The sequence below is a fragment of the Gekko japonicus genome, unplaced genomic scaffold, assembly GCF_001447785.1.
Source record: "Gekko japonicus isolate JY-2015 unplaced genomic scaffold, Gekko_japonicus_V1.1 scaffold289, whole genome shotgun sequence".
In the NCBI taxonomy this organism is placed as follows: domain Eukaryota; kingdom Metazoa; phylum Chordata; class Lepidosauria; order Squamata; family Gekkonidae; genus Gekko; species Gekko japonicus.
The window spans coordinates 1,153,993-1,170,526 of record NW_015174282.1 but is presented as its reverse complement, the minus strand read 5'-3'; the positions used below and the strand labels follow the sequence as shown (position 1 = coordinate 1,170,526).

Below are 16,534 nucleotides of genomic sequence, written 5' to 3'. Positions count from 1 at the left end.
GCCCCATGTATCTGCTTTTAAAGGGGGGAAAATCCCTAATACTGGGAGCTTAATTCAAGGGACTCTCATTATCAGGTCTGGTTTGACCCCCAAATAGACATTTGGACCTACTCAGGAGTTTGGCCTCTTTCGAAGAAGAAGGGGAGGAGGAGGAGGAGGAGATTGGATTTATCCCCCGCCCTTCACTACCCAAAGGAGTCTCAGAGTGGCTTACAAACTCCTTTCCCCTCCCCTCCCCACAACAGACACCCTGTGAGGTAGGTGGGGCTGAGAGAGCTCTGACAGAAACTGCTCTTTTCCAAGAACAGCTGTGCCAGAACTATGGCTTGCCCAAGGTCATCCAGCAGGTGCAAGAGGGGAAGTGGGGAATCAAACCCAGTTCTCCCAGATTAGAGTCCGCACACTTAACCACTACACTAAACTGGAATACTGTTTGTTTAAGCATACAACTGGAATATTGCAGTTTAAGCATTTTACTCAAAACATACTCCATGTGTGAACATAGTCATAACCATGGAACACTATAGTAGTTCAAATATATTTCATATTTCAGGGTAAGCCAAAAAAGAACAATAAGCAATTTAGTAGACAGAAAGCCATAATTTTTGAAAGCTACGAGGAAAATGGGGGTTTGCCAGAGAAAAGTAACTGAGAGAATTCTGCTTGCATTTTCATTGTTGCAGGCTCAATAGGATCTTTAATTTGCATGTTAATTGCTAAGTACACTTGTTTTGGTGCAAGTCTCAATACAACAAGCAGGGCTTATTTCCATGTGGGTATGTTTAAGGCCATATCAATGTGCTTTGGATGCAGTTATTTCCAATATACAATTATGATAAGCACAAGCACATTTCTGCAAACACATCTGCACATACTAGATGCCAATAAATGTTTACCTAGTTTAGTAAAGGAACAAGGAAGTTCAGCTATTCTGCCTTCTAATGAGACATTTCACAGAGGACAGATCAAATACTCAGATAATCTGACATCAGCATAAACAGTAAGTGCTAGTTCCACTGGCAAGGGAGCCAATAAATGCTATTTCCACTGGGGAGCTCCATTAATTTACATGACATGAATCTCAGAGAAATTCTGTTTAATTTAGAAAGGCCAAAATACATAAAATGCTCTGGTTACCTTCACCATCTTCCTTGATGGACTTTGGTTGAGAAACAGCAAAGCACTGCATAGTTTCATATTTTTGATGTGCTTCCTGGTTATCATGGCCTTCTTCTTCAGACTCGGTTAAAGGTTTTACCAGCATCCGACAATTAAAGGTATGGCTGTTGCGCCTAGGAGCTTCACTAGACCACGGTCCCCCATTCACTGAATAAAGCGAAAATGACAAACAATAGTAAGATGCTGGGCAATCTTCTGCATGGTAATTTTAAAGTATTAAAGGGCAATCTATATCTTGAGTGGGAGGAGAAAATCCTGCACCGTATCCTAATTATAGTCAATTTCAGTGTAAGTGAACAAAGCCGCTGACATAAATGTACTTCAAACTATGATACTGCCACACAGCTTCCAATTCCTGACTACCAAACAAATATCATGCCGTCTGTCACAAGTGTCATGTATGCACTTTTTAAATACACTGAGATCACCTCACCATAGGAAAGAAAGTGATTATATGACGCAATCTTCAGGAAGATCAAAATAATTCTCAGCTACACTGTTTTCTTTAGATCAAGCTTTTTAAAGAGAGGCTGAGTAATATCCTTATGCAAAAAAACTACATGCAAACAGGGAAACAATGAAGTAGTTTCTTAGGGCATACGGCATCTTTATGAGCATTTCTACAAATTATGTAAGTATAACCTACTAATGGTTCTGAAGAACTGTCAATGGTTATAGAGAAAGTGAAATGCATTCACTGCAGTTTGAAAGAGCTATAGGTTAGATTTGTACAAAAAAATAAAAGGACAAAGAATTAAAAACTTGAAATTAACTTCTGATAGCCATATATTATCCTATGGCCAGTGTGGGGCAGTGGTTAGAGTGCTGGGATAGAACCTGGGAGGCCTTGAAGCTCACTGGGTGACCAATGACTCTCTCTGATCCATTTCAGAGGGTTGTTACGAAGATAAAATAGGAGAAAATAGAATCATGAGGTCCTTGGAGTAAAGACAAAATGAAAATGTGCAAGACACAATGTATCATCCAGCACAATGAAAAGTTCTTCAGAACTCAAACAACTACACATTGTGTTGTGTTACTTTAGTTGGTGTTAAGAAAGAATGTTACAGGATTTTTGTTTTTGGATTTTGATATGGACCAATGCAGCTACCAAATATCTTTCAGCTTCAAGGGGGGGGGGGGACACACAAAATTAGAAGTAATGCTATCTATGCTTACAATGAAACACCCTGATAAGCTGTCAGTTACTGTATGAACCTAAGCACAAAATTCCAAGATAGACACAGGAAATGAACAAGTTGTTTGAGAAACTGTTTTAGAGGTAACAGCACAGGTAAGACCAGCACTCATAACATATAGATTAAGTGACATTAAATGAAAGCAATTACAGAGCCAATTAGGAAAGAAAATCCAACAAAAATACCATCACAATGAATATATTTAGAACGCTGTACCTAAGGATTTTGGCAGCAGGTTTCTGACAAACTCATTATGGTCCCCTACATGCAGGATGCTATACACACTCGTGTTCATCAGTTCTTCTTGGTTGTAACGTAAGAACTGTGTCACATTCTCTGACACAAACACCACATTACCTTCCAAGTTCACTACAAAGAAGAACCCATCAAGGGCCTGAAATATTAAAAAAATACACACATTTTAAAATTCTGAATTATTGCAGAGAAAACAGACTTTAACATCATGTTAAACCTATGTATCATTCTATCTTTCATTTCTCTGCTCACTGAGATGTGAACAAGTGAGTGGAGTAAAGAAAGCAATTTAACCTCATCAGAATATTTTTTTAATCATGAAGTTTTCATACAAAAGAGCAGTTCAGTTGCTCAGCAATACTTGCTATTCTGATGAAAGTACGACTGAGCATAAATGTCTAGAAACAACTCAGAACCCCTGGTTTACTTTTATATGATACGGAAGAGAGCACAAAAATGAACTTAATTCAAACTATATCTGTTAGATACAAGTTTCATACTGACTCAAAGTCTGGGGATTAAACACAAAAAAGGAAAGAGAGAATATACCATCTGAACACCTTGTGGATGAACTGAATGATAATCTAGTCCTTGTCAACACAGTTTGAAGAATCAGGGACCAAAAATATCTGAAAGTGTGTCTGACCTAAAGTATATTCAGGTCCAATAGGGATCGGAACTGGGCACTGTCTGTAGGATCACATGTTTGTCTCAGTCTCTGTCCCTTATACAAAATCCTATGCCACCTGTTGCTTTCATATGGCTGTCACCAGTACAGGTTACAATGAACAGTACAGGTTACATTGCTAAATTCTTATTAAAACAGAGTTCATATTAAAATCCTACAGAAAAGCAACAAATTTAAAACAGCCACACAGTCCATTGCACTAAATTCTGATTCAATCTGGCCTGATTCCAGTCTATCTGGTATTAGGGATGATCATGTGTAATTAAAACAGAATTGAAAAATTGAATTGAAACTTAAGAGGGCTTTCCCCATATCTTCATTTGCACTCCTTCACTGACATCTTTGACTCTACACATAGCATATGCACACTTTCTCTCTTATACTTCATGAAATGTACATTAGAGTCATTCGAGTAAAAGCCGTCAACATTATAATTATGTACATCTTAACTCCTCTTGCTTGAGGGCTCTCTTTTCCTGAGGTCATTCATTACTTATCAGCTGTTCTCCCATGTATCAAAATAGGGAAGAAACTACGCAATGCAACTTTTCTTGCTACAGAAAAGTCACATGAACGGATAAAGAAGCGAAAACTAATAGATCATGCACACAAAGTTTTATTATTTGTGTTTCAGAGACACTACTCTTCTGAAGTATTCTCTCAATTCAACAGGTTCAATACCCAGCTCTGTGCACATCCTTATAAATAAACAAGATACTGTTTGACAATCATGGACTACAAGCATGGATGGCTTCAAAAGGGAATTAGATAAGCATATGGAGCAGAGGCCCATCAGTGGCTATTAGCCACAAGGTATAGATAGGGACTCTGGGGCAAGTGATGCTCTGTCTTCTTGGTGCTTGGGGGGTCAACAGTGGGAGGGCTTCTAAATGTCCTGGCCCCACTGGTGGACCTCCTGATGGCACCTGGTATTTTTGGCCACTGTGTGACAGAGTGTTGGACTGGATGGGCCTTTGGCCTGATCCAACATTGGCGTCTCTTATGTTCTTATGTTATGTAATTCAAATTTGCATTGCTGCTCCATCAAATTCTATCTCGGTAGTATAATTAACCATATATACAGAAGATCTTCAGCACTTCACCTCCAGCATCATTGGTCCAAGGGCATCCTTGTCAATGACACTCTGGCCTGTAGATGACACATCAGCCTTCTGCACTTCATCTTCATTGGCTGCTGCTGCCTTTTCTGTACAGAAACACAAGGAAAATACACCACACTAAGAATTAAAGAACACAGCAGAGAACTTTTAGATTATGCTTGCGACTAATGTACAGCAAGAGAGATGGAACCAGCCCCTATGGTCAGAGCTGTACAGACATAATGCCAGGCAGGCAGTTGTGCTGGTCTGCAGTAGAAGAGTTGGATTCGAGTCCGGTAGCACACCTTAAATGGCAGCACCGAAGTACAAGCTTTCAAGAGTCAAAGCTCTCTTCATCATCGTATCTGATGAAGCGAGCTTTGATTCTCAAACGCTTAAACCCTGGAAATCTTGTTGGTCTTTAAAGTGTTACTGGACTTAAATACAGACGTATTCCCAGTTCATTAACCAAGGTAAGAGAAAATAAGTAGGCTGCATGAAATTCCATGCTCCATCTCTCCCCATTATTTTTTGAGCACAAATCCCTTACACAAGCCTAGGTTTCGTCTGCACTAGAATTTGAAGCCCAGTTTTAAAGCTGGCACAGATTTTTAGCCTTCCACGGTTCAATTCTGAGATTTTAGGGTTTTTAAAAGACAGCATAACTAGTGGATATTCAACAAAAATACAGAACATTCATAAAGAAGTGGCTTACAAGAATGATTTTTTAAAGTATGTAAATTGTGGAAACATTTGTACGTTTTTTCCATGTATTAATGACTTCTCATGGATTCCTCATTCTTGGAAATATATTTCCTGGATCAGTACACTTTGAGTGAAAGGAAATAAGGAAAGGAAATAAGCTGGAAATCTGAGTTACAGGCTTAGACATATATACACACCAAAAGATACGGTCAAAAGCAGAACAATATTCCTGATTTATAAATAAAGTGTGTGTCTGTATTTATCTCAGAACTGAATACTTGCCACACATAAAGGTACAAGCAAACCCTGTGATATAAACACTATTAAGAAGATTTATATAACTTTTTAGACTTTATAAAATTGCAAAAAGTTTTTTCAGCATTCTCAATTATACAGTATTGAAAAAAAAAAGGCCAACCTAGTCCAACATTATGAGTACCAATGACACAATGGGAAGGGGGGGGATATAAATGCTTTAATAAATAATGGATAAAATAAAATGCTTACTACCCAACAACATGAATTTAGAAGGAAATATTCCTAATGCAAACAACTATTATGGGATAGTAGACAGCTGTGCTCTAATATAGTACCTTGGGTTGTACAGACTGTGCTTATGTCCACTATTGTTCTTTTCTACCATGATGGGACAGGCAAAGGATCAACATGGGTTGAAGATGACAGGTTTGTGAACCACAGAATGAAGAACCCTTATAGAAAGTTCTTACACAGTTTCACTTCAGAAGTCTTAGATTTCAAACTGAATGTTAGCATGTGTACACTGAGATTATAAAAGGCTTCTTTATTGCCATTTTGATAACAGCTAAATAAAGACATTTAAAAATAGGTTCTTTTCTATGAAAAGCAAACTACTGTTGTTTAAAATAAATGTGAGATCCCACATGCCATTTTAGGAATAACTGACAAATCAAAGCTTATTTAAGACTGTTAGTTGCATCAACAATTTACACTTCCTACATCTGCGGACAACCAGAAATCCCACACTGTTGATAATTACTGAAATCTAGCATACTCACACTTCTATAACATGCAGCTGCTTAGGAAATGTAAAGCATCAGTTATGAAACTAAAAGTGTATTGAGTAATTACCATGACCTTTAACAGTTTCCATCAACTAGGCCATGTTCGTGATAACAAAAGAGAGCTGAATGTACAACTCAAAATCTTCCCACTTTACTACAAAACAAATTTAAAGTTAAGTTACTCTGTGTGGGGCACCCATCTTTAAATCTAAAACAACTAGATGCCCTGCAAGTCTCCCCCACCCCCAGTAAGATTCAGTAACTCTTGTTCTTTTTGAGAAGGAAGAAGATATGGAGTCCCATATTAAGAGGTATGTGCCTATAGGCACCCTCTTCATACAGGAGATTATCTACATAAAGGGGGATCCTGTTGTTTCATTCCAACTCTGCAAAGGTGAATACTTTGCATGCATGTATGAACAAAGACAGAATTCGTGGGCAGAAGAATTTATAGTAGCTTTTCCTCTGTAGAAGGCAGAGCCTAAAGATATAACAAACTCTGGAAACATAATATAACAGAGGGAACCTGACACATTCCAGGGGTTTGACATAGTTTTCAACATTAGATATCAATAATCTTTATAGCACATTTCAGTACACAAAATTCTTTATAGAGCTTTAAGTTTTTGCCCATTTTCCCAGTAATGAGAAAATACTTATGACTGAGTATACTTATCAGAAGCAGTCAGAATATTTGAAGTTTTGTACGGAATCTCTCAAATGAAATTCTGTCAAACTGTCATAATATCACTAGTTTTGTCCAGAATTCCCCAGTCTAAGAAGTGGTCATGAAACAGACATGTTTTCTGCTTATTTCTTCACTGTTTACCAAAATACTTTAATCTGGTTTCCTGTGCTTCCTAGTCATATACAAGAGCAACTCATGGCAATTTGTGAAAAACAGTATAGGAAACCATTTTATCATTACCTTTATATTCACACTTATTTATGTATATTTATTATTTGTATCATGTTTTTCTCCCCAGTATACACCCAAAACAGCTTGCAATACAAAAAAGAAAATGCAACAGAGATAAATAAAAGAGGGAAGAGAAGGCTTCTAAGTACAGAGCATCTCTCTCTCTCTCTCTCCTGATCTTCCTGCCAGCTTAAGGACATACCCAGGTCTTAAATAACTGTGAACTTAAATAACTGTGAACCAGGAGGATAATTCTGTTCATGGGGAGGCTTCACCATGAGGTCCATGGAGCAGAGGTCCTTCAGTGGCTATTAGCCACAAGGTATAGATAGGAACTCTCAGTCTGGGGCAAGTGATGCACTGTGGGGGGGGGGGACAGTGGGAGGGCTTCTAGTGTCCTGGCCCCACTGCTGGACCTCCTGATGGCACCTGGTATTTTTGGCCACTGTGTGACAGAGTGTTGGACTGGATGGGCCATTGATCTGATCCAACATTGGCTTCTCTTATGTTCTCTTATCACCATAGCACTGGCTTCTGCTAGAACTAAAAGTAATCAGGTACAAAACTTCAACTTGCAGCAGAACTAGTGCTTCCACGGTAAAGGGAAGAAAAAGTCAACAGGTACATCCAGGTTACACTGCTTTAAGCCACAAAAATAAATCGGAAATTATGATCTGAGCACATCCTTACTGCTAATCTTTTGTCAACAGGCACATCTTAAAAACATACTAAAAGCAAAGAATTTGAAACGCAACTCTGTTATTTAACCCCACTGATTTTAAACCATTTGTTCAGCTACCAATATGGATCACATCCTTTGTAATGTGTTATCAGAGAAAATGCTACACTAAGGTTCGTTTTCTCAGCTTTTATTTTAAAGTATAGTGTCTGTATACATCTGGAAGTGGAAGCTTTGTGGCATCTCAGGGATTAACAATTTTATTACGGTTTAAGATTTATGCGTAACAGCCATGCAGCCAAAGTGTATGCCACAATAAATTTCTTCATCTTCAAGATGGTACAGGACTCCTCCCCACCCGCACATACTGGCACCACATATTAAAGATGTTTAACAAGGTTACCAAGGCTCTCCCATTCTGAAATTTGCACACAAGTTTTCCCTAACAGAAGTATCAGCCCTTTTCTACAGAAGAACCCTATGTAGAAGGTATTCTGTTAAATTATCAGCAGCAGTAATACTGAAATTAATTAATTTATATTTATATTCCGCTCTCCCTGTGAATGGGCTCAGAGCGGATCACATCATGTGGATGGAAACATACATTAATAAATATGTGACAATATTAAAACAATTAAATAATACAATTTAAAGACAACTAACAGTGTGTAACCACAAACACAATTTCAGCTAGAGTGATTCTATATTACTAGAAGGTGACCCAACATTTCATGATTTAAACTTTCAGAGATCATTAAGCATTCAACTTTTTGAAGATCATTAAAATATGCAAATTGATAGTTATTTTATATTTTCTTCATGCTATATTTGTCTAGTATTGTTTATAAAACTTATATGCTATGTCTCCAGAGAGCTGTTTGATACAGCAAATCATGCCAATTTGGTTAAAAAATCAACACAGAGACATAGAAACATGTTTGTAGCACATAGCGCCAGTGTAGTCATCTCAAAAGCATCCGTCTTAGCCTGCAAAAATATAGCAGGTTTAAAAAGGCTATTTGCAGACTCTGCTGGTCTTCATTCTGGGAAAGTCTATTAAGACCACACATATATCATCTATGCTTTCACTATCCAGAAGGGGATACACTAGCTGACTATCAAGATTTCAGCAAGCTTTCCTTCTTTCTAACCACCCCTGTTTCATCTCCATATTGATTAGTATATTGTAGTCAAGCTGGGTATTAGCTTTATCACCATTTCCTTGTACAAATGTTGAATGCCCCATAATTTTTATGTACAAATGTTGAATGCATCATAATTTTTATGTGAGAAAAGACCTGGATTTTTGAAGCAATTCTTTAGAGGAGCTATGCATTTTTGTAATTGTGCACTTTTAGCCAGATCCTCTTGCCTTTGACATCAAACCTATAATAGCTAGATTTTACTCCAGTAGTACCCTAGAGACCAATAAGATTGTTTAGTCTCTAAGGTGCTACTGAACTTGAATCTAGCTCTTCTATTGCAGATCAAAATGACTCCCCTCCTGAAACAAAACTAGATTTTTTCTTTTATTTTTTTCACATGAATTAATGCGCTGCTTTTCTAATCCAATCAAAATGTATTGTTAAACTAACAAGATATGTGAGAATTAAACATAAGTAAAACAAGGAGTCAAAACTACTTGTACATACAGGGAGACAAGAAAGGAAAATATTAACTCATATGTGTTTGCAATTTATTTTAACAAACTCCTTTCTATTTTCTGAGAAGTCATATGGCATATTTCTAAGGTTGCCAGCCCCCAGGTGGGGCCTGGAGAGCTCCCACTTTTACAACTGCTCTCCAGTTGACATAGATCAGTTCCCCTGGAAAAAATGGCTGCTTTGAAGAGTGGACTCTATGGAATTGTACCATGCTGAGGCCCCTCCCCTCCCCAAACCCCACCCTCTCCAGGAACCACCCCCAAAGTCTCCAGGTATTTTCCAAACCAGACCTGGCATCCCTACATATTTCACCTGGCAAAGTAGGCAATAAATTATTTTGGCTAGTTCACCAGCATCTAGAAACCCAAGTGCTATAAGTTCCCAATAAACAGAATAGACTATAGCAAAACTTCAGAGCCACTACACCTGTTCTACATCCTCTCTCTCTCCATTTAAGAGGGTATTATTTGAAACTATAAAGATAAAAGGAAGAGCCATTTGAATTAAACTCTTTCACCTGAAGACGATAGAGTTTTGAAGATATACTTGACAGACCTTTTTATTGTTCAGTATTTTGTGTTGATTTGTATAACAGTCTGATATTTATGCAATCAGCTGGTTAGGGTAGCATGTTTAAGATATGGCCAAATCACCCCATTTTACAAAGACCAATATAGCTTGTGAGGGCCTTAATATCCCTTATTTTATATTTCCAAATACATTTTAAATTGGCCAAGTTTATTAAGAAACTTTCACGCCCATACAAGCATTTTGTTATCTGACAACAATCCACTACAGATAAGATTAGAATTTCAACAAACCTCCTCAGGAAGCAGGAAACTTCCTCAGGAAACAAAAGAACCTCCTCAGGAAAGCTCCTCCATTAGCATGTCCATAGCCTGGGGAACTCCTACAAGACAATGATTCAGCCCTACCTACCTTCTGGAGTAGATATAAATTTACTGCCTACCATTTTCTTCTCACCTTGACACAGAGAGTATTCCATCTTTCTGTGTTTATACCTCTGAGGATGCCAGTCACAGTTACTGGTAAAAAAAGTCAGGTTCTACAATGTGAAGACCACAGCCACACATCCCGGAAAATCTACAGCAACTAATGAACTCTGGCCGTGAAAGCCTTCAACAACGTATTTTCAGAGGGCATTTTTTAACAAAAGGACTAGAACTGTAGCAGAATGGAACAGTCCAGGAGAGCATCTTTATAATGGAATAGTATTGCAGTCTACTGCAGTGATGACTCTAGGTATGATCCTGCTTCTACTGAATTGTCTTCTAGCTTTGTAGAAGGTACTGTGCCTATAGTACTCCTTGCCTTAAGCAGTTTGTTGTTCATGGTGTCTTTTAATTCTGTACCACTGGATTGTCCATTAGGTGTCTTAAACTGTATGAGCACATTCCTTTTATTCTGTAATCCGCCTCTGAGCCTCAGCAAGAAATATGAGTCATAACTCAAGTAAATAAAACACCCTGCTATTGTGGAGTAAAAACTAATATAGTTGGAAGATAAATAAGAAATATAACAGAATGGACCACTTTTAGAAATCTTTAGAAATGTGATCATCCAACAAACAGTAGGAAGTAGAAAGTAAAGATCAGCTGCGCAGTTCATTTAAGAGACCTAACACAAGAGATGCTGGAGGTACATTTTTTGGGGGTCCACCAAATCAACAGCAGAAGAGCTTAGTGCTCATTTGGAAAGGCGAGTAGAAATAAAATCAGAATGTCCCTAAGATCCACCCTCACCACTCACTGCTTAGAATTCACAGGTAGCCTTAGATTAGGCAAACCAGAGCTTCTCAGTCTTCAGACCACTGTGTACAGCCTGGAGGTAATAAAAATGATCTACTGTCCAGGGTTGTTATAAGGATTACCAGATAATGGCTTGTATTCAGCCACACCATTAAGAGAAATTAAGGACTCATTTCTTAAGAGGGGGCAGCAGCGATTCCCTGCTTGTGCTGAGGTCTACTGAGCTCTTTGATGATCTGCAGAGGGAGGGATGAACTGATGGAAACCAGTGCAACCTTATTATATATGAGTACTGACACTTTTTTTAAAGTACAAAAAGCACTGGTTCTCAGCAATAAACAGCAAATGGCAAAAACAAATCACAAGCTTGACCAGTATAGTGAAAAATTAAAAAGAATACAGAGTCAGCAGTTAAAGCATAAGAACATATCTTAGTTTCATTAATCATAACATTAAAATCCTGGACTCTGATTCTATGAAACTCTGGTAGCCTTGTGCACTATTGCTTAAGCGAGTACTACTATTCCACTTGACAGCAAGGTGTCTTATCCTTCTTATAAGAATTTGTGAGCTTTTCAAAACATATCAAATTATTAGCTATAACTAAATTTAAGAATCAGTAGACAGGCAATGCCATCCCTAGGTATGCTTTCTTTTTATTTAGAAAAACAGTTATAAGGAGAGGTCCCAACTACATCTCACATCATATGTGAAAACTAAAGGGACAACCATTAGACAACAGGCACATTCATTGCTAAAAATGAAGGTATTACAGGAAAAGATGTGTATCATCACAGAAAAGGTTTTAGGAGGTAAAACAAGGGGGAATTATGCATCTACACTGAACTAAAATTAGAAAAGCTGCCATATGGCTTTGTGAAGCCAGCAGCACATTCTTATTCATTAGGAAACATTCTGCCAACATAAAAACACAAGGCCCTTCCTGTACTCTCCAAATGTGTTTATCTTTTCAACATTAATGCACGATATATCATCAGCTTGCTGAAATCTCCTGCAGTGCATATTTAAAAAGCACAGCTGCACTATTTCCCAGCCTGTTTACTCACTGAGAGAGCCTTTAGAGTGAAGGTTTGCTTGACTCCCTTCCTGACACACAGCCCTCTTGTCAGCAAATGAGAGCGTCTCATAATCCATTGAGAGCGAAAGCTATGTTAGCCAATCCTGAAGTACCAGTGGTATCACATTTCTATTCCTCCTCTCCTCCTCTTTCCCCATTTGCAGAGAACAGAAAGTGGACTTCAGTTTCACTTTTACCCCAGTGGTTTGATTGTATCAATTTGGTATTATATAAACAGACTGAAGTAGCAGATTTCCAAAGGCTGACAAAGGCATGAACATTATCCTTGAAGCCAATGTTCTTTCACTTGTAGAATGCTTTAAAAGCGGCTGTGATTCTAGACTGACCTCTTTCTCCCTCGAGATCGCAGACAAAACTTTTAAATCAACAGGAGCCATATTAAGCTTATAGTACCCAGGGCAAATAGAGGAGTAATGTGTTGTAATCGCATTATTATTTCTGAAGAATAATCTTTATAAACCCAGTGTATATTCAGACATTGCAAATAAAAAGGATGCAGAACATCTTGGTTAGATGTCCTTCATGTAAAAACATTCATTCATTCATTCAGGTGGGCAGCCATGTGGGTATGAAGCAGTAGAACAAAGTTTGAGTTGAGTGACACCTTTAACTCCTAGCATTCTGTAATTAAGAAGGATACATTTACACATTAGTCTCCTATTTTGACATATTTATTTGCTTCACTGTGTTGCTGTTCCAAGCGAACAAAGACCGGAAGAGGGAAGAACGCGGCCCCGCACAACCCCGGGAAGCCTCCGGTGACTCGCCGCGTGAAGAGAGATGACCCCATGGACCAGATCACGCCAGGCCTTCCTGTCTTCCGCCGTCCTCTGACGTTTGCTCAATTTCACTGTTCTTTCCCCCATAATTAAATCCAAATATATAAAGTTAGCTTGTTATTTCTGTTTGGTTTTTGCATCTGTCAAAACATCATTATGTTGTATACTAATTTGCTGTTCACTGTCTGCCTATATGTACAGACTGTTAACTTCCATTTCAACGTATCTGAGGAAGGGTTGTTAGGTCTCAACAACCCACCAGCGGGGGGTGGAAGGGAGCCTTCTAGGAGTGGGGTAATGCTCTGCCTCCAAACAGCTACATCGCACAGTAACGTCTTCTATGCAATGATGTCACACAGAAGTGACATCATCACATTGGGGGTATTGTGCAGCGATGCTCTGGTTTGAGGGCAAAACTGTGGTAAAATTATCCTCAAAAATTATGCTCAAAAACCAATGCATCACCATGTGATGTCCCCGATGTGATGATGTCATTTCTGCGTGATGTTGTCACGTTGGGGATGTCATTGTTTGGGGTGGGGTTTCCCCCACCAGCCAGCTGGATGGCAGTGGGCAGAAGACCCAAAAAGTGGGGGATCCCCCACCTGGGGAATGGGAACCCTAAAGTGTGTGTACACACAAAAGCTCATACCTTGAATAGAACTTAAAGGTGCCACTACTTCATTCACCATTAGTATTCATGTCAAACTAGGGTTTGCAAATCCACTCTTGACTAGGACATGCAATTTGGTCAGTTTGTTTCTAAAATGCCATTCACTGTCCTATCAATGGGTTTTATTTTCCAACTGTAATTTATGTTTACATATAACTCGAACACTTTAGGAATTGAATCCTTCAACGAAAGGATGTCCCCTGCCAAATGAATAGACAAACATGAGAATGAATCCCAGTTTAGTGGCATTTAAGCAAAACATAAACCAGAAAGAAAAGATTTTGTTTAGATGACTAGATTGTTCCAGTTTACATGAAAACTCCTTTAGCAGTATAAAGGTCTCCCCCACATTTCATGGTGATTTGATAAGTTGCACTCCAGATGCTGCAGCACCCATTTAAATTTAATATTCACAAGTCTTTAACTTGATTGCCTAAAAGAGTAGAACTATTTGTCTGAAAGTTGGCAGGACATGTTTGTTTACTGAAAGGGTACAAGAACTGCACTGAAAATGTCATTCAAATTGGAGGGAACATAAAAAGTCACAGATGGAAATAAGGTTTTAGCTGAAACCAGTGGAAATATATAGGATTCATTACTTTAATTCCATTTGTTTATCTTTCAAAACAAATGAAAAATTGGGTTTTTCCTGTTAATTTTTTAACAATTTTTGAAATGAATGTACATCTATCCTTCAACTCTGATTCTGAATTTGGGAATCCTGACTGAAATCAGATATAATGCTCAACCATGGTTAAAGCCAACAAGGGGAGGGATTCACACAAGTGAGGAGGAAAAGGAAGAGGAAAGAACGTCAATTCAAAATGCTGGTTCCCCATCTGTAAATCATAGGTTATAGGAAGGCCACATTAAGCCTGGCCTGAACCACAGCTCCAAGATATTAATTTTTAAGGACTTGGCTTGATAAATTCAATTCCAAGAGTAATTAAAAATATACTGTTTTTCCTCAACTAAAGCCAAGATAATAATTCACTATAATATCACTGTAGTTTAGCACACTTTATTGTACTTGGGTAGACAGGAATTTTTTAAAAAGATATCTTTTCTTTCTTTGCCTCCAATGAGGATGTATGGTTTTATGATTAATTTACATAATGCCACATCTAAGTGTATGAAGTAAATGATCAGACCATTTTTCGGATGTATATATTACATTTACCTCACTCTAGATAGGTGACCATGTTAACTGTTTGACTGATACTTCACCACCCAAAATGTATCACAGAATTATAGTCTCCTTTCTCAATGTCTTTATCACACATAGATGGGGTTGGAGATGGATACTGATCAGGCTCTGGACATAACACATTCAGTGCCATTCCAAGCCTCCCAAACTCACTGAATTCAAAGGACTCCAGATGGCACTGATTGCTACATGGGTGTAATTTCTTCATGTACAAATACAATGTAAAATATAGATCAAGATGGGTAGCTGTGTTAGTCTGTTTGTAGGTGTAGAAAAGAACAAGAGTCCAGTAGCACCTTAAAGACTAACAAAATTCAGATACCTGAAGAAATGAGCACTGACTCACAAAAGCTCATACGCTGACACAAATTTTGTTAGTTTTTCAGGTGCTACGGGACTTTTACTCTTTTCTAATGTAAAATGTGTGCAACTGAGATGTGACACATCTTAAATATGCCATCTTCATATAATGTCACTTGACTTATTAGTTAGATTTGAAAGCTCTGTCTCCACACCAGAAATCTCTGCTTCTTTAGTTCCTTAAGCGACATTTCTCATCTACACCCCCCTATATCTATATAGATATTTATATATATGAATCCATAACTATATTTTCTAGTTCAAACAGATAAAGTAGTATTTTTTAGTTTCAGTTACCACCTGAATAGCAAAAATTATTTAGGCACAAAACAGAAAATAAACTGAATAAAAAACTTTCCTTCCTCCAATTCCATAGGGTCCTTTTATCACTTTACCTTTGACAACAATGCCTGAATTGCTTTGAAAATGAACAGCATGCCATCAAATGAAAGGACTCTTTTAATCACTGTGACTCCTGATGCTCAAATCGTTGACAGAAGCTCTGCGTTGTTAAGATTATGTCCCTTTTGCTTCAGCTTCACAGTATGAACAGCTATTCCTCTTTATGAACAGCATAGAAACTTCAGGAAGAACAAAAAGGAGAGCAACAATACCAAATGCCAGAAAGCCAACAGAAATAAACACAAGTGAGTCAGACTGAAACGCGTGCATGGCATTTTTTTGTCAGTCAGTGAAAGGAAGGTCTCACAGGCACTGTCTTCAAGTGCTGTGCACTGTACAACAGGGATGCACTGTCAGAGGCACTATGAACTACGGCTCAAAATTAACTACATGTAGAACAAAGAATACCTAGGTCAGCAGTGTAAATTGAGAAGGGGTTACTGACCCATCCCCCATTCATATGAGATCAAGTAATACCAGCAATTAGCAGGGTCATCAAGCAGCACTTGGGGTACAAAATTTCTGGGGGGCCCAGTGGAACTGCAGTGCTGCTGATTTTCAACAGCTTTACTTGCCAGTAGTCTCCTGATCCTTTTCTTCTTCCCTGCAACAGTGGTAACTAAAATCCATAGCTGGGGTGGGAGCAAGTGGCATTCAGGAGCAAAGCTCCACCTAGGGTTGCCAAGTCAAAAATCTGGCGTCCCGGTACAGCTTGAACGACGGAAGCAGACGGCGGCGGAGAGGCGGAGTCGGACGACGTGGGGAAAAGCGGACGGCGCAGGCGCGGCGGAGCCAGAAGGACAGAGCTGCAGCC

General features: G+C 38.5%; 1 protein-coding gene across 1 annotated transcript in view; it reads right to left on the bottom strand.

Moving 5' to 3' along the window:
- The window catches only part of NCOA2 (nuclear receptor coactivator 2), a 223,136-nt gene that overhangs the window by 55,218 nt on the left and 151,384 nt on the right, over window positions 1–16,534 (bottom strand). Inside the window, 3 exon segments of the mRNA XM_015423896.1 lie at window positions 1,138–1,326; window positions 2,595–2,772; window positions 4,425–4,528. Coding sequence (XP_015279382.1) covers window positions 1,138–1,326; window positions 2,595–2,772; window positions 4,425–4,528 — 471 coding nt within the window.